The sequence below is a fragment of the Corvus brachyrhynchos genome, unplaced genomic scaffold (genome assembly GCF_000691975.1).
Source record: "Corvus brachyrhynchos isolate BGI_N302 unplaced genomic scaffold, ASM69197v1 scaffold136, whole genome shotgun sequence".
Taxonomy (NCBI): domain Eukaryota; kingdom Metazoa; phylum Chordata; class Aves; order Passeriformes; family Corvidae; genus Corvus; species Corvus brachyrhynchos.
The window spans coordinates 5,919,371-5,944,824 of NW_008239080.1; the positions used below are offsets into that span (position 1 = coordinate 5,919,371).

The 25,454-nt window shown below is 36.5% G+C and overlaps 1 protein-coding gene across 11 annotated transcripts in view; it reads left to right on the forward strand.

The window, feature by feature from the left end:
* DST (dystonin) overlaps positions 1-25,454 on the forward strand; it is a 207,282-nt gene that overhangs the window by 151,139 nt on the left and 30,689 nt on the right. For all 11 annotated transcript variants that reach the window (XM_017739217.1, XM_017739218.1, XM_017739225.1 and 8 more), the window contains 17 exons: positions 713-832; positions 1,017-1,124; positions 2,842-3,060; positions 6,056-6,259; positions 9,091-9,322; positions 9,671-9,897; positions 10,570-10,692; positions 11,427-11,528; positions 13,529-13,630; positions 14,526-14,699; positions 15,487-15,642; positions 17,834-18,031; positions 18,528-18,656; positions 21,477-21,647; positions 22,971-23,126; positions 23,347-23,553; positions 25,252-25,371. In XM_017739217.1, coding sequence (XP_017594706.1) covers positions 713-832; positions 1,017-1,124; positions 2,842-3,060; positions 6,056-6,259; positions 9,091-9,322; positions 9,671-9,897; positions 10,570-10,692; positions 11,427-11,528; positions 13,529-13,630; positions 14,526-14,699; positions 15,487-15,642; positions 17,834-18,031; positions 18,528-18,656; positions 21,477-21,647; positions 22,971-23,126; positions 23,347-23,553; positions 25,252-25,371 — 2,748 coding nt within the window. The remainder of the gene's footprint in view (positions 1-712; positions 833-1,016; positions 1,125-2,841; positions 3,061-6,055; positions 6,260-9,090; positions 9,323-9,670; positions 9,898-10,569; positions 10,693-11,426; positions 11,529-13,528; positions 13,631-14,525; positions 14,700-15,486; positions 15,643-17,833; positions 18,032-18,527; positions 18,657-21,476; positions 21,648-22,970; positions 23,127-23,346; positions 23,554-25,251; positions 25,372-25,454) is intronic.

Genomic DNA, 25,454 nt, shown 5'->3' on the forward strand with positions numbered 1-25,454 from the left:
CTTTTCATGCTTTTCTTTGCAAATTAGTAAGAGACAGGTCCTCTCATTACATTAGTGCTTTTAGGTAATTTCTAAAACACTTAAATGTTGACTGATTGTAGTCAGAAGTCAATCTTTTAGGAAAAGGACTGGCTGCACCCAAATGCTAAAAAAAAATTTTGCATTTAACCCGAGGCCTAGATTTGGATGAAATCTTGTCTTCTCTAAATTTGGTGAGGTTTTTGCACTAACTTCATTGAACAGTGATTGTTTTGTCCTGATCATTTAATACCAACACAGCTCTTCAGATTAATAGGGTAACATCAAACAACTGTGTCTCAGGATAATTGCAACACTAGCAGTAATAATAAACACAGAGATGAAAAAGACATGTGAAAGAAGAATAAAATGAAAACAAGCAGTCTAGTTAAAACTCTGAGATTATTACCCATTTTTATTTTCCTATGACTGTTAGAGAGCTGTAGGCTTTGGAAAAAGTATTTGCTTCTGTTGCTTTGTTGTGCTTATGAATTAGGCTGCTTGTATTACAATCTCAGAACAATTTTGGGCATTGTATTTCATTTATATAAAAACCTCAAATGGAAAGTGAGCTGCTATCTTTCTAAAAATTCAAAAATATGCTATTTATTTTTTTTCTTTAAATTTTTTGAAACAGTGATTCTAATTTCATGTCTGTAGAACTGCTGAACTAATTCTTGTCTCCCTCATTTAGTTTGATCAAGCAGCTGATGCTGAATTTGCCTGGATTGCAGAAACAGAAAAGAAACTGATGTCACTGGGTGATATTAGGCTTGAGCAAGACCAGACCACTGCTCAGCTGCAAGTTCAAAAGGTAAAAGAAATGCATTTCCAACTGTCATGTTAATTATTGGCTGGCACACTCTCCATCTAGAAAATGTACTGGCATGATTTAATTTTCAGTCCATCATAATTAATGCACTTCAAAACCAGTTTTTGCTCCAAATACTTTTTTTCTTCTTATTATTATTCTAACCAATTTTTTATTGTGTTTCAAGGCTTTTACCATGGAGATTTTAAGGCACAAAGATACTATAGATGAACTTGTTAAATCTGGGGATAAGCTTATGAAAACATGCACTGAAGAAGAGAAACAGATGATGAAGGTAAAGTCCCTTAAATTGCAGTTACAGTGGTAGATATGCAGACAATATATAAGTAGAAGGATTCCTATAGTGTCTTTTTAAAAATATTAATGCAGAAGCATTAATTACAGTCACTTCTACTCTGAGGATTGTAATACTAGAGGAAATGCTGTTGAGTATTGCTCTCCTTCCTTCAGGATGTTAAAAGAACAAACGCTGTGTACTTGCTTCTTTGCCTGACACTAATTTGGAGTGCCATTTATCATCTTCATCCATAGTAAATAGCATTTTAGCCTATAGATGATTGAGTGAAGAGGTATTACTCATCTGGGTTGATGTGTGGAATCTGGCAGTTTATCTTCTGAGTTCTTTTGGGTCAGTGATGCTCTGGGCGTGAGCATTTCTGTGCCGAATTCAACGGCTGTGCACCTCTGTGTGTATCTTTACTTTCATATCTGCTGATTTCCATGTAGACCTTGCTTGCCAAGATTATTCCATCCTGTCACAGCCCATGAAAGGCATTCTTATGGCTTTGTTTGTTACACACAGACATGGTGAGCCCAATGTCAGGGCTGCAAACGTACAGATGGATTTTTCGTGTTGGCATTTAGGAAGGATTAGTTGTGGGGTTGGGATTTTTTTGCTAAATTACAGTGAGACTGGATATGTTGTAGATTTAGTCCTTCCAATCTGTGAAAAACAATGCTTCAGTAATTGTGTTCTGCTGCAGGATCTCTAAATTTGATTTTCTCTTAAGTGAATTTAGAATAGATGAGATGTTCGGTCTATGAAACTGTAGTGATAAGGCAGAGCAATTTTGTGTGTCTCCACTAAATGTTTATTTGTCAAAAATATTGTATATCTGTGTGTTAAGGTTATGTTCTGTCCTCTGGATAGCATCTCTATACTTAATTTACATGCAAGACATAACAAATGAAAGGATAGCTTGTTCTGCCAAAAAAAAAAAAAGCTTCTTCACGTTCACTGTCTTGCTTACATGTAGTTTTTCCAAGGCTAGGATTTATGTGCTTTGTCACATACAATATTTCATAAACATGATAACATGGGCAGTCTTCCACAGGAAAAATGTATAGCTAGTAGATACTTTCTTTTATTATCACATGCCCAAATACAGTAAATTTGTAATGTATAAGCCTTTTAGTTCTATCACTATTATCTATGTTATTGATGGTAATACATTCTCATTAAGTAATGTATGCTGACCTGGAAAATAATGTTTTGTGGTTTCTGCAAGTTTGTAAACGACAGTCACGAGAGTATATCCTATCATTTTGCCAGAGTGAAAAAAAACCCACCAAAAAACCACCGAACCAAACATCCCAACAGATTTTATGTATTGTTCCTTGCTTTGATTCAGAAATGCTGTGGAAGACTTAGTTTCTGCCAAGTGTCACTGAAGATAAGTGTCTGCAGTAAGGAAGTTGGGCTAAGATCTGCAGTCAGATCATTTGCAGCTTGACTAGAAGCTCTATGAATAAAGTGTTATTTGTAAATATCAGTATTATTAAATGTATTCTAATTATTTTGCAAGTACTCTGCCAAATTCTGGTCTCCCTCACTGTTGATTCTGTCCACCTTAAACAGTGATACTGTAGAAACTTGAAAATTGAAATGTTATTCACTGTAAATTGGTACTATAATTGTCAAAGATGTTTAGAAATGAAGGTAATAGACACACACAAAAATATACTTTTAAAAAATTAATATTATTTTACAGAAAAAAATTGAAAGCCTCTTACAGAAATATGATGCAGTCTGTCAAATGAACTCAGAGAGAAACCTCCAGCTGGAACGGGCTCAGTCGCTGGTTAACCAGTTCTGGGAGACTTATGAAGAGCTTTGGCCATGGTTAACTGAAACAGAAATGATCATCTCTCAGCTTCCTGCTCCAGCCCTTGAATATGAAACTTTAAAGCAACAACAAGAAGAACATAGGGTAAGCATTTTGCCAGTGTTGAAAAAGGTAGAGTTAAAAACCGGGAAATCTTTTGCTTAGAACTGTGGAGTACTCTTCAAAATTCTTGAAACCCAAACAGATACTCTTCTGTTGAAAAAAAAAAAAAACCTTAAATAATAAAATAATAATACAGAGTAAATACATTTTCAGTCATGTCTCTACTGTTTACCAAATTGTGCATGCAAGCAAGAGTCTCTGGGGAAGGCAGCAAGTGATGTATAAGCATAAAAGAGGGCTAAAAGGTAATAGTTGCCATTGTACTGAGAGAACTGAGCACATAAAAGTTATTAATTAAGTATATTTCAAAGTACACGTTAATGTCAGTATTGGAACAAACCAAACCCATAAACAGAAAGAACAGATATGGGATGTTAGAGCAAGAAACATAAGGGGGGGGGAAGGGGGGGGGGGACAATCTGTTTACAGATATAGACATATGCTGATCTTATGTATGTATAAAAAATTTGGCTTTTGTTTCATTGGTAACATTGAAATCAAACTTAGCTGAGTCAGGAAGATGAACAATTAGAGGGCCAAGAATTGATTGCTTGGGCACCATGCAATCCCGTAGTAATTTATCATGTCAAGAATGTTTGTTTTGTAATAATTAGAATAAATAATTGTTTACCATAGCATCACAAAATAGAGGTAACAGTGTTGTAGACTGGCCACTGTATGGATTCTCTTACATGGATATATAATCAGTTTGGATAAAAATTAAGGTGCTTCACAGGTGACTGCTCATATCACATGGAATCAGATGTATCCCACTGGGGTTAAAAACCTGCGTGTTTTGGCAGATGCAAAACCTGTATGGCCACTGGAGATACCTGTTTCTCCCTGCTAAGCATAGGGTAACTAGTGTTCTTTTTATTTTAGCTGCCTCAATTAAGTGACTCAAGTTAGATAAGATGAACCCTGGCTTCAAAGTCTTGTTTACTTTGAGACCAGCTAATGCAATGTGCCACTCTTACGGACTGGTAAACACCAGGTTCACGTATTTGTCTTCCTATTATGTCCAGAATGAACAAACATGTTCTGTTAAGACTAGCTATATAACATAAGCTTTACAAACTACCTTGATTAGTCACCGTGAACCATATCATGCTTGCTTTACTTACAGGATTGTTCCTCATGTACTTTAATCATGCTGCTTCTATGAGAAGCCTTTCAGATGAGCTTCTATTTTTGCTTTTTCCCCAGGCTATGCCATTAGCTGAGATTTGTTTGTTAAATAGAAGATTAATGTCTTTTAACACGTAATCTGCTCTGAAACACTTGTTTACTAGAATTGTTTACCCAATGGTATGTCATGGAGAAGACCAAATAATTTGTTGTTCTGTTAAAAAGAAGAAGAAAAAAAAAAGTAGTTCCCAATGTGAATTGAGAACCTATGTTTCTGTTCTGTTGTATTTACTGATTTACTGTATTTATCCTTGTTCCAAGTTCTGGAATTCATAGAGTTGATTCTGTGTGAGTTACATGCAGTTAGTTTGGTTTGAAATGAGCTGTTGGCAGACTATTAGCATAAGGTTTAGACCCAGAAATGCGTGCTCTTGTGGCCTTATGTCAAGTCATCTCTTTGTGCTCAAAAGTAGAACATACAAAATTATTTTCTAAAAATTTTCAAACTGTTCTTAGTTTCTCCTTTTCCTCCTCTCTGCTAATCAATATTATTTTTCTTGTGGCAAGCCTTACAAACAGAGTTACATTCAAAGTAAGTAGTTAGAGTCAGGAGGGGTTATTTTCATTGCTGTTGTGTCATTAGGGGACTGAGGAGTTGTGGTCACTGTCTTTCCAGTCTCCTCAACGTCTCCTCTCCTGGGGAGGAGCAAGGAAGAAAGCCAGCATCTGGATTCCTTTTAAGGGAAGGACCATAGTTGAAGAGAAGAGAACTTATTTACACTGAGACTGATACAGGCTCTTTTCTGGGTCTTCATTAATTTAAACAAACTCTCAACTGGGAGAAGCAGTGCATGTACCTCTTGCGTTCCTGCACTGGAGCTGTGCATGGAGTTCACAGCACTGAGAGGGACAGTGCCTCACAAGACTGGGATTTTTCTGAAAAGGGAGAGATTAAATGAGAAAGTAAATAAAATGACAGAAGGATGGGGCTACTCACACAAAAAAACCCCTTTCCCTTTTGTCAGTTCTATGGGTGCAAGCAAGAAAATCTGAAATCCTTAGACAACTTGGAAGACACCTTGTGACATTTCCATTCCTCAAGCCTCTGCACAGTTTTCACTTCTGGGGTGGATGATGGGAAGGAATAGACAGCTGAGATCAAATATAATTCACTTAATAATTACTTGTTAAACATTGTATAAGTTCAATAATAGTGCTGTTATGAAGACAGAGGGGTCTTGTGGCCAGAGAGGGAGACTGATGAACAAGGTTGATTGGTCTCTACTGATCACCCTTGCTTGTCCTTTTGTCCTTTTCACTGATATCTTTGACCCTCTCTTGTGCTGGTTTCCACTTCTTAAATCACAGGTAATTTGAATTAATTTTCTTGCAATGTTGGTACCTCTCTCTGTGATGTTCTTCAATGAAAGGCTTTGCAGCAAGTGACCAATATCAACATGAAAAGTATACATGTGGTGGTGTTACGCCCATGTCTGGAATATCACTGCCATTTCTGTCATTATAGGTCCTAAATACGATGGGCAATGTCTGTTGTTAGCATCATATGCATAATTAGCATCTTATATTTTGCCTGTAATCATATGTCCTACCAGAGTGTTGCACAGGCCTTTCCAGTGTGTCTCTAGTTCTGATGTTTTATGCCTGGATAGTTCTGTGTTGGAATGGGAATGATCACTGGCAAAGCAGTCATTAACTTTATTTCTGCTTTACATTAAGATGAAAGGTATTTGTTTGGAATTTCTTGCCAGCTGGATGTGTTGGAAGTGTGGACAGTTGTAATGTGGTGGTGCAAGGGTAAGAAACTGATAAGTTGTTTCATTTGTTGTAGCAACTGCGTGAGCTGATTGCTGAGCACAAGCCTCATATAGATAAGATGAACAAAACTGGGCCTCAGTTGCTGGAGCTGAGCCCGGGAGAAGGCTTTTCTATCCAAGAGAAATACGTGGCAGCTGACACCCTTTACAGTAAAATTAAGGAAGATGTCAAAAAGCGAGCACTGGCACTGGATGAAGCCATTTCTCAGTGTACCCAGGTATCAATTTAAGTTTAACGTATAATTGGGTTCATTCAACGGAAGAATACACATTGTCATCTTACATGCATATATCAAGACTAAACTGCTGTTTTATCTGGATTTTTTCAACCTAATGGTCTGTGAATGTTCATATCGCTCCTAATGGCGTTGATTTTTCAGTATCTTGAGGGGTTATAATTTTATATATTGGTCAGTATTATGACTTTGCAGCTGCTGAAAAATGTTTACAGCTGCTTAACTTAGAAGTAAAAGATCTAGTGGTCTAAAAATGTGGGATTTGATTTTCACTTTCATTTTCTCTTACTGGTCTGTTACTAGCTGGCGCTTCATTTATAAACAAATGTCACTTTTGATCAGTTAAATTGGGTATATTTATTTCTAGGAATTGGCAGCTGTAGTAAACAGTTAGCAGTGGAACTAGTGGGTAGTTAAGCAGTGGCAGTAGCATTGGCTCTTCGCTGCAGACTCCGAAGAACTTAACGTTAGACGTCACAAAATGTCATCAGCATGAAACTCAGGTCAAGTCCACAAAAACTGCATATTCTAGCTTCATCAGCCTATGAAATGAACTTCAGTAGAGTATTGCCAAGTGTCTTATTCTAGCAACCATTAAATATTGGGTTAATTGTCATTAAATCCACATAGAAATTATTTTACTTGACCCCAGATTCAGAAAAGAATTCAGTAAAACTTTGTACATAAACCTATACAAAAACCTGAATAAAAATGCTTTGTTCTATACTACTGTTTTTATAGGAAATTCCCCTTTTTTTTTCTCTGTTCACTGGAAATTAAGTACTGTACTCTGCTTAGGTCATAAATACTAAACAAAGAAAAACACCTTGAAGACCTTACGAATTCTACATTCTAAGTAATGTTTTGTCAGGTCATTATAATTAATGTCATATTCCTAGCCCCTGCAGCTGAGTTTAGGAATGTGAGGCAAAACTAAATGACATCAAATGTCATCCTGCTTTTGGACTTGTTATAGACATTACATGTTGTATATATATTTAACGTACAAACTTTCAGTCATTATAAACGCCTTCCTTATTCACACCTCTGAAATATGCCCGATTATTTAGATCCTCTTTTTTTCTTTGTCATAAATGCTTTGCCCCCTCCATGTGTGGAGCTGCCAATTTGAAAATCAAGGTATTTGCTTAGTATTAGAGTCCCTGTTTTGAATGTGATAGATCAACATGTTGTACTGGCTAAGTACAGAAAGCAAGAATTAGAAATGCATTATTTTCTAACACCTAGAATATAATCAGATGTTGAGAAATTACTGAATTATTTATGCAATACTTTATGGTTCATTTTATATACCTAAATGTATATGCAGATGGCAAAGCAAAACATTCTAATGCCCGCAGAATGTAATTTTATATAATCTTTTTTATGAAGATATGTGAATATGTATTATCAGATCTCTGAACTATGATGTCTATGTCAGTTTGTCTAGACAGTCCTTGAAGGGCAGTTATTTAACTCTTCAGGTTTTAAATTATATTAAATTGCACTATGTATCAAAGGAAGGACATAATGTATGAACCTAGAATGAGAGATTGTAATGACTTGCAATTTCTTCCTTTTAAGTTCTAAAGCACTTTGTCTCATTCACTGAAGTTGAGTACAAGGAGGCCCACTGAATGCACTGACAACTTAAAAATGTAATACATGTCCTAAAATTAGACCCAAATATTGCCAATTTAATTTCAGTTTTTATAGCTTTTGTAAGGTTTTGTTGCCACAATCAGTTTCTCAGAAGTCTTGAATGTGGGAAGGCTACTTTTCTTTCATAACACATTTTGTTGGCTTCTGTGATATTCACACTTCTAATAAAAACACTGAGGCCCGTAACATTAGTCACAGAGTCTGATTTGAAGCGGGTTGTATGGTGGGAAAAAGTAATTATATTTATATTGCCTGTGTTCCTTTGAATAGAAAGGATGTAGCTATTTGTTTACATAAGGTAATCTTGTTTTGCTGTGTTCTTTCCAGCATCATTTCCAAATGTTGTCAGGAGTGCTTTTATAATTGCAAATTTAAATGCACCCACAATTTATTGATTTCTTTCATTTGAAAGGGGCATGGTAGTGCAAGATATTTAGGAATCTCTATTAATACAAAAGCATATAATAAAGGCTGACTTTGGACCTATCCCAAAGTCTGAACCACGTTAACACAGCTATAATTGAGTTTCTGAGCACCTACCTGGGCTCAGTCAAACATGGATGGATGTAGTATATACACTGTTGTGTGCTTTTAGTTGCAGAAAGTAACATACCTTTACTGCACTAGCAAGCACTACCTGGCCACTAACAAATGTCTTTTTGCACAACCTCATATAAAGACTTTATCAGAGGTTGTATGTCAGTATGTTGGTCCCAACAGAAAGTGCATGTTTTTAATAGTAAGGTACATATCTTTCTAAAATGATGAAGTCAGAAAGCCATGACTCTCTAAAGCTACAAACTACTATGACTTTCACAGGACTAAATGTAAGTGGATTCTGCCATATGTATAGTACCCTCAGAGGGAGTGTCTCAGGACTGAGCCCAAACTAAATAGTAAAATTCTTGAATTTGAGAGAACATACCATTTTGCAGGGGTTTTTTTGTAATTTAGATATTAAAAGGGCCTAGAGGGAGGTATTGCAAGTTGCATATACATGTGTTGGATAGAGATGATAATTTTAAAATACCTTTTTCCAAGATAATTTCAGATGCCCTTTTTTAGTTTGCTGTTTTGGTTTTTTGTTGTTTTGTTTTTTGTTTTTTTCTAATTTGTCCGCCCTTTCCTTCTGTCCTTTACCACCCTCCTAGTTTCATGACAAGATAGATCCAACTCTCGAGAGTCTGAAACGCATAGTTGAACGTCTGAGGCAGCCACCTTCGATCTCGGCAGAGGTTGAGAAGATTAAAGAGCAGATCAGTGAAAATAAGAACGTGTCCGTGGAGCTGGAAAAACTTCAGCCAGTGTATGAGACACTGAAACAGAGAGGGGAGGAAATGATTGCTCGCTCAGAAGGCGCTGATAAGGATATATCTGCTAAAGGTAGTCGACTGAGGAAACTTTCATGTAGTGGAATTGCAGTAAGCTGCAACATATAAAATTCTTCATTTCTGATGACCTCTAATCTGGGGAATGTTCTCCTGGAGAAGCTGCTAAAGATTTATAAAAACAAAGCATTCATTTAAAATAATTCATTGTGGAGATGACCTTTCTTTTATTTTTAAAGGCCATTGTGTTTGTTTCCACTTAACATTATAAGGATTCCTGCAAAGAAATATTTTAGACTCTAAATTTTAAAATGTACACATATGTTTCTGCCGTAGAACTGGAGAGAGATTTATGACCAAGAATTGTTTGCCAAGGTAGTAATGTAGTTCCTTTGTTGTTTAGCTGTTCAAGATAAACTAGACCAAATGGTCCTAATTTGGGAAGACATCCAGACCTTGGCTGAGGAAAGAGAGGCTAAACTGCTGGATGTAATGGAACTAGCTGAAAAGTTTTGGTGTGATCATATGGCTCTTGTAGCTACTATTAAAGATACTCAGGACTTCATTCGAGAACTGGAGGGACCTGGAGTTGACCCATCTGTAGTCAAGCAACAGCAAGAAGCTGCAGAGGTCAGTAGAAAGTATTTTCGTGACTTGAAGTACTTTATTTGAAGTATGCAGGGGAGAATATATTATTTTTTAAAGACTAAGAGGGATAATTGTGTAGAAATTTACAATAATGGTATCTCAAGAGTCTACAGTAAATAATACATATCAGTGCTTAATTGCAATGAGCATGCAACATGTGCTTGTCATTACATTTCCTTATTTGTTTGTAAATATGTATATAATAACCATCTCACTGAGGCTTTTAAAAAGTTATACATACTTGAGATTCCTCGAGTAATACGTAACATCTAAATGAAAGGGGTAAAAATGTATGATGCTCTATGTATTATCCTCTAAGCCTGTAATTATACTGATAGTTAAGTGTTTGAAGGCTGAATGATAACCTCTGACAAAGAAGTCACTCTGATTAAAGAAATCGAATTTAAAACTTCTTGTTTATTTTTTCCATCTCATGCAAAATGATATCATAAACTATTGTTACAATTTAGACTGATGTCAGCTCCTTTCATCTGACACTGCAAAGGAATGCTTATTTTTTAAGCATCCAGGTGTAAGTCCAAGTGACTTGAAAGAAAAAAAAGGTGGAATCCTTCTGTGTTCTACCTTGAAAGCAAGCTATACATAGATGATTAAATTTAGTATTAGCAGTGTTGTCTTTTTTTCTCTTTGTAGGCTGCTAAAGAAGAAATTGATGGACTACAAGAAGAACTAGAAGCAGTTGTGAGCCTTGGCTCTGAACTTAGAGCTGCTTGTGGAGAGCCTGACAAACCTATTGTCAACAAGAGTATAGATGAGGTATGGGAAATGCAGATGCTTAGGTCTGCTATGTGACATGCTTGCTCAACTGAAATTGGTATATTCCCCACAACCCCAACAAATTTTGAAAATAAAAATTTTGTGGCGAAAGTGAGACACCCCTGAAGCCTTTGTGGTAAAGTAAGGTTTGCCTTTTGGGTGAATGAATCTTAGTTTAGATTAGAATGTACACACTGTTTTATTTCATTGATTTATTGTTTAGAACTTTTGTAAAAGATTGTTTTAAAAAAAATTACTCACTGATTAATATGGTAGGTGGCTATTTCTTGCAAAAGTAATCCTAGAATAAATTTTGGATGTATCTGTTCATGCCAAGTGAGACATCTTAACTGAGACTATCCTGTTTGGATGACTATAAAGTACTTTTAATTTCTCTAGTGTTCACCAATGTATGATTCTTTTAAGATATGTTTATTATAGTGATGCAACTCCAAATGATTTAGTAGTATTTCCTCTATTAGCTGTAATAGCTCTGTTAATAAAAATATTCAATCAGTATTGAAGTTTACAGCTTTTATAATCCAGAACCTCTACTGAATTCTGAAAGAAATTAATTTTGCAATGATAGGGAGAACAAGAGTGTTAACATGGAATAAATGTGAACTATTCATGCTTAGTTTATTTGTATTATTGATCAGTGAAGAGTTAGTAGATGCACATTATATAGCAGTAGAATTCTTTTGTCTATTGGAGTAAATTGTGCTTACTTGCAGCTGAATTCTGCCTGGGATGCGTTAAACAAAACATGGAAAGAACGTGTGGATAAGCTTGGGGAAGCTATGCAGGCAGCTGTTCAATACCAAGATGGACTCCAGGTAAGATGATGGGATGTACCTAACCCAGCCTTCAGTCAGTGGGATTTAATGCGGTTGTAGTAAAAAATGTCATGTGATTAGGTAGGTGACAAGTAATGCACTGTGGTTGTAGTGACTATTGTCTTCAGTAGGCAAGGTTTTTTTCTAAAGATTGGTTGGGGTTGATTTGTTGGGGTTTTTTTGCATTAAAGAATGCATATGTTGGGTTGTTTTCTTCATGTCCATATATTGCATTGTGTTTAGATTCAAAATTAATGTCCCTTGTTTGTTGATAAGAGCAGAGGTTTTTTGGCACCACACATTCATAGTAGTTGTGCTCACATTTTCTTGTGATAGTCAATGCTTCATATGGTAGGCAGGTTGAAGCTGTGACACATCTTTGTGGTCTGAACGGAGTGGAGTACAGGTCCGTATACCCACTTGCTGCTATTTTCTTTGAGTGGAGGACAGTTAAAGCACTTGAATTTTATTCCACCTTTTTTATAAGCAAAATGTTTGAGTATTTTAAGCAAAAATATTACTAACATAACGTTGCTAGACCATTGTACTTAGTATAACTTATCCTATCACAATACTTTAGAAGATGATTCCTTTTTTAAATTGTAGGTAAATATACCAGCAGTTTTAAGATATCTTGTACATTGTGCTTCCTAGAATTGAGGAAGTTTAAAAAAAGCAGAGGGATTGTACTGTACATGACCTTTAAAGGTCTCTTCCAACCCAAACTATCCTTTGAATCTATGATCTTTTCTCTTTATATACTGCTGGGTTTTTTATAGTTGTTTGGTTGGTCAGTTTGGTTTGGTGTTGTTTGGTTTGTTTGTTTTTTCTTGGTGGAATTACCGTTTTCCGTGGTTCATTTGATCTTTAAAATTGGAATTTCGCATGACACTGAGGGCAGTTACTTCTCTGGTGCAGATCAAGCAGCAGAACACTCCTTAATAATAATGCAACATACCTATTTTGCAGTGTACCATCACTGTGGATTTTTCTCTGGGTTCTCCTGTGTTCCTACTGTGCAGAGATTGACTAGGCAGTTAGAATCATCACCATTTGGTTTAAGTGCTTTCTGTTTCCTGTGGTTGTACATGGTACATCCTACAAGCTTGGTACTTTGTGAATGAACTGTATTTAAGTGCTGTCTTACACTCATTTCAATAGAAAATATGAAAAGTATTATGAAGAGTTTGTTAACTACAGCTGCATCACCCTCTTGAGCACGTTGGACATAGTTCTCCTTTTCTCAGGGAGCCATGTAGCAGCAGGCAGCTCCAATGAGTTGTCCTAAGCATTTCTCCATGATGATATCTCCACAGATAACAGGCAGGTGGAAAAGGGCCTGGTGGAGGTGTTTTTTCCCTTGTGCAATTACTCAGATTGATGCAGCTGTTCTTAATCCATTGGAGTATTCTTGAGATTCTGCACTATTGGGAGCAAAAGAAAGCATCAGAACTGGGGAGACATAATTTATTTTTTTTAAGACATACTGCATTATCCTACAGAGATTCATTCTAGCTCAGTTATGGTCCTTCACTGCCTAGTACGTACTGATTGGGCAGTTCCATGTTCCTTACACAAACAGCTTTCTTCAAAAGAAGTTTGTTTGTAATCCTCATTTAAGGTGTGTTATCCACCACCTTCCATTTTCATTCCAAACAACTGTAAAACAGCGTTTCTCTTGTATTTACCTTTCAAGGGATTCATAAAAATTGCAGATTTTACACAAAGTAGAGTGTTACTCAGCATGAATAATTCTGGCAGAATGTTGCTGCTCGTAGAAGTCCAGTCTTGCAGAATGTACACTCCTGTAACTGTTACGTGGATATTTGTTCTATTGTATTGAAAAGAAACCTAGGTTTTGCTGGGAAAGTTATTTTCTTTGAAAGAGCACATCAATACCTTCTCAGAAAAAAAAAAAGCTCTGATATTTTACTTAATACAACTTTCAAAAATAACAGCATTTCTCTGCTCACACTTGAATATCATACTGTGATTTTCAGGCATTATTTGACTGGGTAGACATTGCTGGCAGCAAGTTAGCATCTATGTCCCCAGTTGGAACAGATCTGGAGACAGTGAAGCAGCAAACAGAGGAACTTAAGGTATGATCTAGCAATTTATTTCCTTTATATTTCCATTTCTCTGTATTTTTCTGTGTTGTTTAGTATCTTTTGGGAGTCAAAAGCAATTTTCATTTTCAATTTTTAGTAAAAAAGAATTTGCATGAAAATTTAAAAACATTTCATTGCAAACTTTTCAGTTTAAAATGTGCTTAATTTAAAAATCTATTCCAAACTTTGGCAAGACTACATTTTATTTTTCCTGATTGCGTAGAAATACTCATTCATTCTCTTTCAAAAGCTATAAAATTATTATGTACAGGATTCTTTTGCTATGACCTTTATGTTTTCTGGTTTCTAAGATGAACAGTTTCTTTAAGGCTCTGAGAGAAGGCCTCCAGAGCTTTGCTTCTGCCACTAGAGCCTTTATTTAAATGGTCACACAGATCATGACATTCCCAATACATGAGTAAGGAGAAAATCAAAATTCCAGTCTAACTTAGAAACCTGTCTGCATGGATCTGTACTTGTGACTGAATATGCTCCTGACATTGGTGTGCTGGTATGCCACGTTTAAAAAGCAGAGATTTGTGATGATCAGAGAAGGTTCTTGGTTCTGTTGCTCACTTGTTGATTTTGTTGTCTTTGGGCAGGTTGTTTTATGTATTTTATGATGTAGCTTCAATCGAATCATGACCTTACATAGTTCAGAACATACATACACAAGCCGCATTCAGACTGTTGGCACCAGTTGCATGTTTAAGAGGGAGTTCTACTAAAGAAAATTTGCTTTCACTTCCTGTGAAGAATAATTCCATTTGAAGTTTAAAGCATTATCACCATCACAACCACAAGAGCTAGGACATAGAATTATTCTGTGATTCTGTAATCATTACTTGTATTTCATTTATTTCTATTCTTTTTCTATATACCATAGCAATTTAAGACAGAAGCTTATCAGCAGCAGATAGAAATGGAAAGACTGAACCATCAGGCAGAACTATTGCTAAAGAAGGCAACACAAGAGAGTGACAAGCACACTGTTCAAGACCCTCTCTCAGAGCTCAGACTATTGTGGGACAGCCTAGAAGACAAAATTATAAGTAGACAGGTAAATAAGCTTGGAGGTGGGGGCTTTATTCATGACTTAGATTTTTGTGAAAAACTCTTTGTTATATATAAGGTTTATAAACTTACACATTCCTTTTAGTTTGGAAACGAAAAGAATTATATATAGTAGGATTTGTGTTGTACAATTAGTTGCGTTTTTAAAATATTTTTAAATTTTCTTTTTAAATTCTCTGTCAGTAATGCTATGTTGAATGATTTCATTTTGGCTATTTGATGATGTCTTAAGTAGCAGTTGAAAACATGTTTGTATGTGCAAAAGTAATATTAGCTGCTGAACTGAGCAACTGAATAAAACGCCATTAACTTAATATTAAACTATTTCAGTCTTATTTCCTTAAATTATCAAGCTGAGAGATGTGAAAGAGAGTCCTCTGAAGTTCATTATTTTTTCTAAACTGAATCATTTCATGACAAGGAAACGGTTTTAAAAAGATCATGCACCGACTTGCATTTATATTGAAATTATGTTTTAAATGATAAAAAGCTACCGATACATCTGATGAAAGAACCTTCAGACTTAACTCTGCTCTGGTTGCATGGCTTCTTCCAAGGCCAGGAATTTAAGCCTGGAATGCAAGGCTTTATAAGGGAATTGCTGACTCAGCTGTAGTTATAAAGCATTGCTTGTACTGGGTAACTGTTTCTCCCTGGTTTTTATTCTGTCTTAATGTGTGGACGCTGTTCTGGATTATGGTGACTAATGGTAATGTAAGACAACTCAATTGCATTGTGAAACTATTTTATTGTTAACTTTATTTTTACTGTAGCACAAGCTGGAAGGTGCCTTGTTAGCCTTGGGGCAGTTCCAGCATGCCCTGGATGAGTTACTGGCATGGCTGACACATACAGAAGACTTGCTGAATGAACAGAAACCCGTGGGTGGAGACCCCAAGGCTATTGAAATTGAACTTGCCAAACATCATGTATGTAATTAGAATTAATATTAACTGAAATATTCTTTTGATACTTATCTTAGGGATGAATCTTTTATTAAAACTTCATACCTGATAAATAGTTCTCTACATATATCTTCGGATTTATCGGATTATAGCTGAAATGAAGACTTGGAATAAATAATATCTTTCCTCTTACTCCTCCACATTCTTTCCTTTCTTGCATATGCCGTGCAAGTGGCATAGGTTTTAGCCAAAAATAAACAGTTCACCCCAGTCTCCACTGCTAATCGCCTTTCTTTGACGTAGGAAACTCAAAAGTTACTGAACCTGCTACTCTCCCTGATGCAATAATCTCCTTGATTAGTTCTTTTTTAGCCAGGTCTCACAAACTGCATGACTGTTGCATATCTTTGGTTCTTTCTTCCCTCTCAGAAAATAGTGATTTGTTCTGAATTCTCCAAAATTGTATGTTAGTTGGGTTCAGCTAAGAATGCTTCTCCAAAAATTCGTGCAAACTCCCATCTTTTTCTCTGTGTTCCTTACGATGTGGGGTTAAGGGATTTCTGTTTGTTTGTTTTAGTATTTTTACGGTTCATTGTTATTTTGGAGCCCATGGAAGAATGCTTCTGCTGTGCCTTTATTTTTAGAATATCTCCTAGGAGTATGAGATCTTCCCTGCCTCTGTGTGTGACTCTGTGCTCTTCATGATGGCTTTAAGATTTCAATCTAACCTTATAAATCCTCTCTCTTTAAAACTGCCATTTAATTTTTGGCCTGCATATGACGTAAAAAGTACTCAGAGTCCATTTGGGATTTTGAGAGACTTGATTGAAATTGACAGTACACAGATAATTAAGGTATTTTCATTGTCTGTGTTAATGCAGCTATGCAGCTTCTGAAGGCTTTTGGGTGGTGAGTTGGAACTTGAACAGAACACAGTATCTGCATACCCTATGTGACTATTGTTATAAATGGACCCTTTTAAAACAAAGTAAATAAAATTAGAAAATCAGGTTCTGCTCCATGAACCTTTTACATTCTTATCGAACGGAAGTGTTTTACTAGTGAAGAAGCATCGAGACATCATTTATGGCTCTGCCGAAGGAGTTCAGCAAACACATGAATGAATCTACTTCCTTTTCGTAATACAGAGTGTATAGGTTAGAAAGTTCACACAGTAGTGCATCCTGTGGTAGGCTGTAAAAACATCCACCTCTTGAATAACTTTGGAAAGAATAGACCTTGTTCTTAGTGAGTCTCAGCAGGAAGGAAGGGATAAGATGCATCTGCTTCTGTGAATATCTTTTTTCACCCTGTTAGGAAAATAAAATAATGTGGTTCTTAGCTTAGAAGAATTAAAGTAAATGTGATGTGTATTTCATATTCAAGGTCTACTTGTGACTTGCTATTTCATATTGTGCTCCATGTAGTTTAAGTTCCTTTTTATTTAGCTTTTTATTTTTTCTGTAGTGCTAGCATTTTGATGGAGGTGAGTTTGAGTCAGACCCCATGGAAGACAGCAGTCATAATCTTGAATTTCTTGGGTGGGGTTTACTATTCTCTTCCCAACCATTTTGCTTATTTCTTTTTCTGTTTTATATTAAAGCTTTTCTTGCCCTACCCCCCATCCTTCTGCAAACAGCATTTTTTTTCCCCAATGTACTTTTTGCCTTTTATGGTTTTTACTGTGATTGGTGGTAAGAGATTTCCAAGCAGATGGAGGAGGTCTTTTGGTGTTAGTACTACAACCATCCCCCACCTTTTGGCACAGGTCAAGTGTCCTGGTAGCCTGACATAATGTGAAAGGAGTTGTAGCCGTGAAATGCTCAAAAAGACGTTGGGGCAGTTGGGTTGTTGTATAGCACAGCAGGCACATACTGTTCAAAGAAAAACCCTGTTAAAGAAAAACATATAATAAATTAAAAAGTGAAGAAATAATTATTCCCTAGCACTTCTAGAAAACTTTAATAATTTCAGAAATATATGTTTGCAGAAGGAGGATATTATTTTTTCCAAGATACAAAAATAAATTTCAGTGTTTCATCAGAATGGTCTGTTACTGCTTTTGATTGAAGATGTCTTAGTTATTAGCTTTAATTTCTAATACCTGTGCTGGTGTTAAGCTACTGTCTTGTCCTTGGACTACAGCTAGCTCTGTCACTAGGAGTGCCTTCATTCAGTGACTTACCCATATGACCATGCTGTGTTACAATTGTAGGTGCTACAAAATGATGTTCTAGCTCATCAGTCTACGGTGGAAGCTGTTAAAAAAGCAGGAAATGACCTGATTGAATCAAGTGCTGTTGAAGAAGCAAGTAATTTACGGAGCAAGTTGGAACTCCTGAATCAGCGCTGGCAAAACTTATTGGAAAAAACAGAACAAAGGAAACAGCAGCTGGACAGTGCCTTGATCCAGGTGAACAGGAAATGATCAAATGTAGAGATAACTCAGAAAAAGTGTCTTTTTATGTGAAATACACAGATACATTAGAAGTTGGCCTAAATCAAAACCATGATGCAGACGCTCCTGAATTTGGAGAAAGTTTGAATCCAGCTGTATCTTCCACAGCTGGCTGCTGTCCCTTATAGTGCTGATATAAGACTTCAGCTTTTGGTCTACATGTTTGTGAAGGCTGAAATTTCTGTATAGGTCTATTATTTGGGGAAAACATTGGTCTCACAGTAGTTATTTAGACTACTTTCAAGATTTCTATGGTTTTTGGTTTTATCCTTTTGATTGAATTGAGCCAGTTTATATTTGTTTGCTTTTTCCTTTATTTTTCTTCTTCTTTCATTTCTTTTGATTACTACAAATATCTGATTAAACCAGTTGCTAATATGCTTCTGCATGTGAGATGGTATTGGAATGGACAGCATTTAAGTTATCTCTAAAATGATATGGTATAATTTAGGCCCAAGGTTTCCATGGTGAAGTTGAGGATCTGCAGCAATGGCTGACAGACACTGAACGTCAGCTGTTGGCATCAAAACCTGTCGGAGGCTTACCAGAAACAGCAAGAGAGCAGCTTAATGCACATATGGTAAGTATCAGTATTAGAATGCAAGTTGCATTTCAGGACTACCTACCTTTTAAGAGTGTTTTTGGTAAACACAGAGTGTGTTCTATATATCACAATGTCTGTACAGTGTCTTAAAGAAATTTAATAGCCTTCAAAACAACACTGTTATTTTCAGTGTAGTTTAGTAGCCTGTTGGGACATGCCCAAAGCTGAACCATATTAGTGTTGAGACAAATAAAATAACTTTTGCATCTTTACAAAAGGTGTTTACAGATTTTTCAGTGATTCCTCTTCTTCTTCTCCCTTCTGACCCCATAACTAAATTTATGCTTTTTATAAGATTCAAAGATGAACCTAAAAGTGACCCACATTCACTGAACCTTGATTTAAGAGACTTGATCCTTTATTTTGTTACCTAACGAAAGCTGATATTAAAGTCATCATTAGCATGGAAGTAAAAAGGACTAGTGGCACGTAGAGGCTATGCTTTAATTAGAAATGGCAAGCTGACCAGGATGCCTGAATTATTCCCTTCCTTTCTCTTTAAGAAACATTCTGTGGATTTCTCTGCTCCCGTAGAACCATAGAGCTTAAAAAAACCCCCTTAAATTTGATCTCTTACCTCTAAAGAAGGTGGTTCTTACTGCTCCATTTGTGTAAAATCACAATGTGCTATTAGGCCAGGATATGAGCCCAAACCTGGTGATCTGAACTTCTGAACTCCTGGCTCAGATTTAACAGTGATATTTACTGAACCATCCCTGAACTTGAATATGCCTGACACTTCCAATTAGAATGCTGCATTGTCATAATGTTAAAAATCAGGGTTTTTTTGAATGATGCTGATGATCATTTTTCACTCACCAATGTGGGGCACATGTTTTTCTTCTTTTTTTTCTCAAAAATTTGCCAGTACCTATAATTGATAAGGAAACTAATTGACAGTTTTAAAATCTGTTAAGACAGGAAACTAGATCCAAACACAAATAATCCTGTGGTTTTGGATCCCTACAATCCTTTTCTTTTTGTCATAAAGGAAAAACAAAAAGGGAAAAAAATAGGTGGTGGAGTTTTCTTCCCCCTGTGAGAGTGGAATATAATCATGATTCCCTGGAAGTCACTGGTGGTCTTTCCTTTTTTTCATCCTGCACTTAGTCAGATCAAGATGCGAAAATTTTCCATGGAAGGCTTCAGAATTTATTTTCATACATTCATTGCTATGCAAATTTTGTATACTTATAATGTTTGCAGACTGGTTAGTTAAAGGACCTTTAAATTCAATGTTCTAGTTGGAGGAAGTCTTGACTGTCCCCCGTGATATGAACTCTAGATGTACAATCGCTCCCTAACTGTACATGTACATTTTAACAGGATGTTACTATCCTGGTGGCCATCTGCAGGCATTGACTTACTATCAACCCTTAAAATAGAGAAATTTTTTTCCTTTTGGTCAAACCTTAGTGAACATGTGCAGATATGTGTTAATTCTCTCTCTCTTTTTTATTTCTTTATTTCTTCTGAAATGTTGAGGCCACTTGTCATGTTGTCTACTACATTCCAAATTCAAACTTGGCTCTAACTGATACAAATCATGTTAATTACTGATGTGAAACTGAAAGTTTTGCAGTGTATTTTGATTTGCCCCTCTTTGGAAATATTATGAACCATCTTCTCAAGTAAAAGGCCTGTTTCTACAGGTATTAATAAAAGATCCTTCAACCATGATTGGTTCACAAATGGAGTTGAGATTGGGCTGCATTTCCAGTTAAAGCAACTCCAGGAAAACAAATTATATGAAGAGATATTACAGGATACCAGTAGGAAGGGGGCTTAAAAAGATGCCTTTTAGCTGTCCGAGTGCAGCTCAGACCATCCCCCTCCTTTTCGTAAAACAATCATTGTTTTCAGTTTCTTCCTGAAGTAGTAGGAGGAAGCAGCCTCGGTGACACCACTTTCCGTAGTCCTCAGAAAGAAGACAAAGAAACTTTCTGTTGTGTCAAAATCTTAAGCTCATAAAGGAACGTGCTTCTTGCTTTGCCATCCTATGTGGTCGGGTACAGCCCTGTGTACAGTATCTCTTAACCCAAAGAAAATGTTTGGTTTGGGCTCTTGTCCTGGGAATCAGAGGAAAAAGTTATTTTCCTCTTATTTGTAAGCCACTTATTCCTCATCTCTTTGAAGATGTTCCTCATTGAGAGTCTGCAGCAACATTGTTGGTACATTTTGTTTTCTCTGTTACCAATACTGATCATGTCTTTTGAGTCAGAGGGATGCATGGGCTTTTCCAACCAAGACTTTTTCCAGCTTACCTTTGACATGGTTAAAGAAGCATCATTAGAATAGTTAACAGGTGAAACGTGTTGTTACCATTATTATTCCACTTTTCTTTAAATGTCTGAAATGTCTTCAGTGCTCATGCCTAGCAAGTGAAGGAAGATACAGACTGTGTACAATAAACCAGCCCTCCCAAGTTGTCCCACCCACTTTTGAAGGGTATTGGATAGCTCTGGGCTTTCAGCACACTGTGTAATGCTGACACTTTTTGTGTTTTGGCTACTGATGGACTTTAAACCAACCAAGTTGTAGCAACTCTTCTTCAATAAGTACGTACTTTGCCAAGCTTTGGATCTCAGAGAAGACATTGACAGACAATACAAGCTTTCATTTCCTGAAAAACCGGGTCCTTCATGTGCTCATTTGGATTTTTATGAATTACATGTGTTTCCTCTATTAGTCTTAATCATACCTGCTAAATGTTGGGGGAGGAATAAGTATTATACTGGTACTTATAAAGAGTATTGAATTTCTACTTTATTTATTTTTGGTTCTTTCTTTATTTAGGAACTTTGTGCTGCCTTTGAAGCCAAAGAAGAGACATATAAGTGTCTAATGCAGAAAGGCCAGCAGATGCTTGCAAGATGCCCAGAGTCTGCTGAAACAAACGTTGAGCAGGACATAAATAACTTAAAAGAAAAATGGGAATCTGTGCAAACAAAACTCAGTGAAAGAAAAGTATGTGTTTTTACATAAAAATAGAGGCGTAAATCATGTATTTAAGTGTGTTAATGATCAGTGCTTTTATGGATGCATAGTTGCCTGACTTTTTAGATTTAAAATCAGTTGTAGAGACTGGTGTAATTCAGTAATATGTTTAGAAAGTACTGGGGAAAATAAAATTCAAGTAGTTAATTATCCATAACTGGGGAGGAGTATGGTGAGAATGGCAAAATTCTGTTCCACAGAAATACTGTTAAGGCTCATTTGGTAGGACTAGGGGTTTTCTGGGTTTTATTGCAGTAATCGTAGACATGAGAGACTGAATGATCCTTCAAGTTTATCTCCTCCTCAGTACAGAACTGCTGTGTTAATTTTTCTAGCTTTTAGCCATTTTTTTCTTAAAATTCTCAAACTCTTGGCCTTTTGCCATTTACTTCAAGTGAATACCTTCTGTTCTAACAGATCAATAGCATGATTTCACTGATATGCAACATACGTTTTCTTGTTATTAATTTCATTTTGCTTTCATTCCTTCACGAAATATAGTCCATTTGTTCTAACTCAATCAAACAAAAAGGATATCCATAATTGCAAACAGAGAAACTATCTGTACAGCCCTGATAAGTATAAAGCACAAATATTTAACTCACAACTTAGCTGTATTTTAAAGTAAGAATGCTGATGTCTTTTAAGGTAATTACAAAGTAAAAATGACAAACGAATTAATACCCAATACGAGCACCTTCTTGCAGGAAGCTGTAAGGTTGGAGTGCTCAGTGAGGTCAACAGTGTAAATATTTGAAAATCTCTGACTGCTGTCTCATGATCAACAAAATTCTGTATCCCAAATTAGTTTCTGTTCAGGTAACCAAAATGACAATTGAGCTTATTAAAAAGAAAAGAAGTGCTCTAGAAAAACTTATTCTTCATTTAGTGCAAGAGAATAAATTTGATGACTTACTTGAGGCTCTTCAAAGTGCTCTACCACCTTAGATTTCTGAAATTCGACTGGTTTTGTATTGAACTTGATAAATCCATATGACCCTTTTGGATTAAGTAGTAGGAAATATGTTCTAATGTGGAAAAATTTATCTTGACACTAGGTGCTGTATTTTCTAGTCATCTGTTATACATAATTTTACTGTAACTCTTGTATCCATCTCCTTGAATATGGTCAAATATAGGCTGTTATTTTAAAACTCAGAAACTTTGAGTTGGAAGAGTGTTTTAAATGCTAAACTAAAATGGTTTACTCCAAAGTGCTGAACTAAAATGGTTTCCTTGGCTGAAGCCCCTGCACAATATCAGCTGCTAATAAAGTATGACCTGTCCTTACAGACCAAACTGGAAGAAGCCCTCAATTTAGCAATGGAGTTCCACAACTCGCTTCAAGATTTCATCAATTGGCTTACACAGGCTGAGCAAACTCTAACTGCAGCTTCTCGGCCAAGTCTTATCTTGGACACTGTCTTATTTCAAATTGATGAACACAAGGTATGTAAAGAAACAGATGTGTAATGTTTTTCTCCCACTCTGTGGAGATACTGTAACAATGTCCAAGTGAACCCTATAATGCTGGCACTCGGAGAAGCATTTAATTTGTTTTAAAATTGTATTTTATAGTCTTTCTCTCTACATCGTTCTTTATCAGACTGGTTTTTTTCAGTGTTTACCCAATACAGTATTCAGTAATTTTCACCCTTTTTTTTCCAAGGTTTTTGCCACAGAAGTGAACTCTCATCGAGATCAGATCATAGAGCTGGACAAAACTGGAACCCATTTGAAATATTTCAGCCAGAAACAGGATGTTGTCCTTATTAAGAATCTGCTGATTAGTGTACAGAGTCGATGGGAAAAAGTAGTCCAACGCTTAGTTGAAAGGGGAAGAGCTTTGGATGATGCAAGGAAAAGAGCCAAACAGGTAATGGGACAACAGCTGTTACACAGCTCTTTGAACTTAGTTATAATTGCATCCAGATTCTTGAGGAATATGATGCTTTAAAGCACTTACAAAGCAAGCCTGGTGTTAGTGTAACAGACAGTGTTGAGTTAGTGGAGCGATTTCTGTGATTCAATCCCAGAGCACTTCATTTTGGAGGTGAAAGCATCATTTTCAACCCAAGCAGTGACTTCTGTCTGCAGTACAGGATAGTCTGAAAAAAGGAAGTTACCGTATGGATTCCAGATGTGTATTAGTGCCATCTGTCCTCAAAAAGTAGTTTCACAATCAACCCTGTATATTTTAAAGAATGTGATGAACCTTTTTCACAAATGCATGGGAGAGTTCCTTAGTATTTTCTTCTTGGGTCTATGTTGTGTCCTGATTATACTCTTCACTTATCACTCAGTCTCTTACATCAGTTACTAGACCAATATCTTCTGTGTGGTAAGATATCTCCATTTATTTCCTTATAAACCTGGAAAGGTTCTTTTTTAGGGGGAGGGGAGGGTGTTTGCAGAGTTTTCTTTACTTGGGAGCATTCTTGTTTTTTTCCCTTAGATACATGTTTCCCTCACTGAGGAACATAAATGATAAGATGCAAAATGTGTGAGAGGAATGTAATCTTAATCAAGTGTCAGTAGGGAGTTCTAGCTTCTTTCTATTCAGGGGAACATGATCATCCAAGATTTGGTGATGATCACAGCTGAACCATGTTCCAATGTTCACCACTACCACCACTCAGTTCACAGAGCAAGAAGTTCTCTGGGCAATGAATTAGCCCATAAACCAATCACACGTTTCTTATTTTCCTGCAGTTTCTCTTGTGCATTCACACACACAGCAGTTCTGCGATGAGATGGATTTCATCTCATTATGCATTTACAAAGCTAAATACAGTGTTATTAAGATGACAACTGTGCGTGTGGAGTGTGGAAGGAGTACTGAAGGCTACTGGTGTCAAGGCCTAATCAACAGCCCTGAACAACAGTGTCTTAGATGCCTTGAAAGGTTTCTGAACTGGTTTCTTTTGCCTCCATGTGTAGGCAGACCAGGCAAGAAGAATTTTTAAAGAGAGAGAGAAATGACCAGTTTAGAAAAATCAAAACCCAAAGGGATGACACTTTGTGAAAGCTGGTTGAATCTTTACTTTTTCCCTGCTGTCTTCCTTTCTTCCCTGAAGTGGTCTTTTTTTTGAAACAGGAAGGAAGATCAAAAACCTATTCCTTGCTCGTCAAGATAGCATTTGATATAATGGGAGCTTTTATGAGTGTTACAGGGAACGTCTTGGGCAGTCACCCAGACGGAAGTTTTCCCCAGTGATTTACTGCTATGGTCCCGTACAAGCAATAGCTAAGCCCCGTTCTTTCTGTATTTACTATCCATTGCTAAAACTGTAGGAATCTAAATGACCAACACATCAACAGATGTTAGCAATATGTCTCTGACAGATACATATGACGTGTGCACATCATGTACGTTAAAGGTTGTTAACTCACTTGGGGAAGGAAGGCGAAATACAGTGGGCACATGGTTGGACCAGTTCTGTTTGAGAGACCAGGGAGAAAAAACACATCAAATTTTCTCAAAGTTTGCCAGTCTTGGTTGGGGTTTAATGTTTTTGGACTGTTTCATGAACCAATGAATTTTAAAGTCCGTGCAAATCTGACTTTTCTTTAGTTCCATGAAGCCTGGCATAAGCTTATGGAATGGCTGGAAGAGTCAGAGAAATCTCTGGACTCAGATCTTGAAATTGCAAATGACCCTGACAAAATAAAGATGCAGCTTGCACAGCACAAGGTGAGTCATGACATGCAAAATGCCCAGTGAAATGTAGGTAAGTCTTTCAGCCTTGTACTGTTCCATCAGCAAAGAAAGTAGTT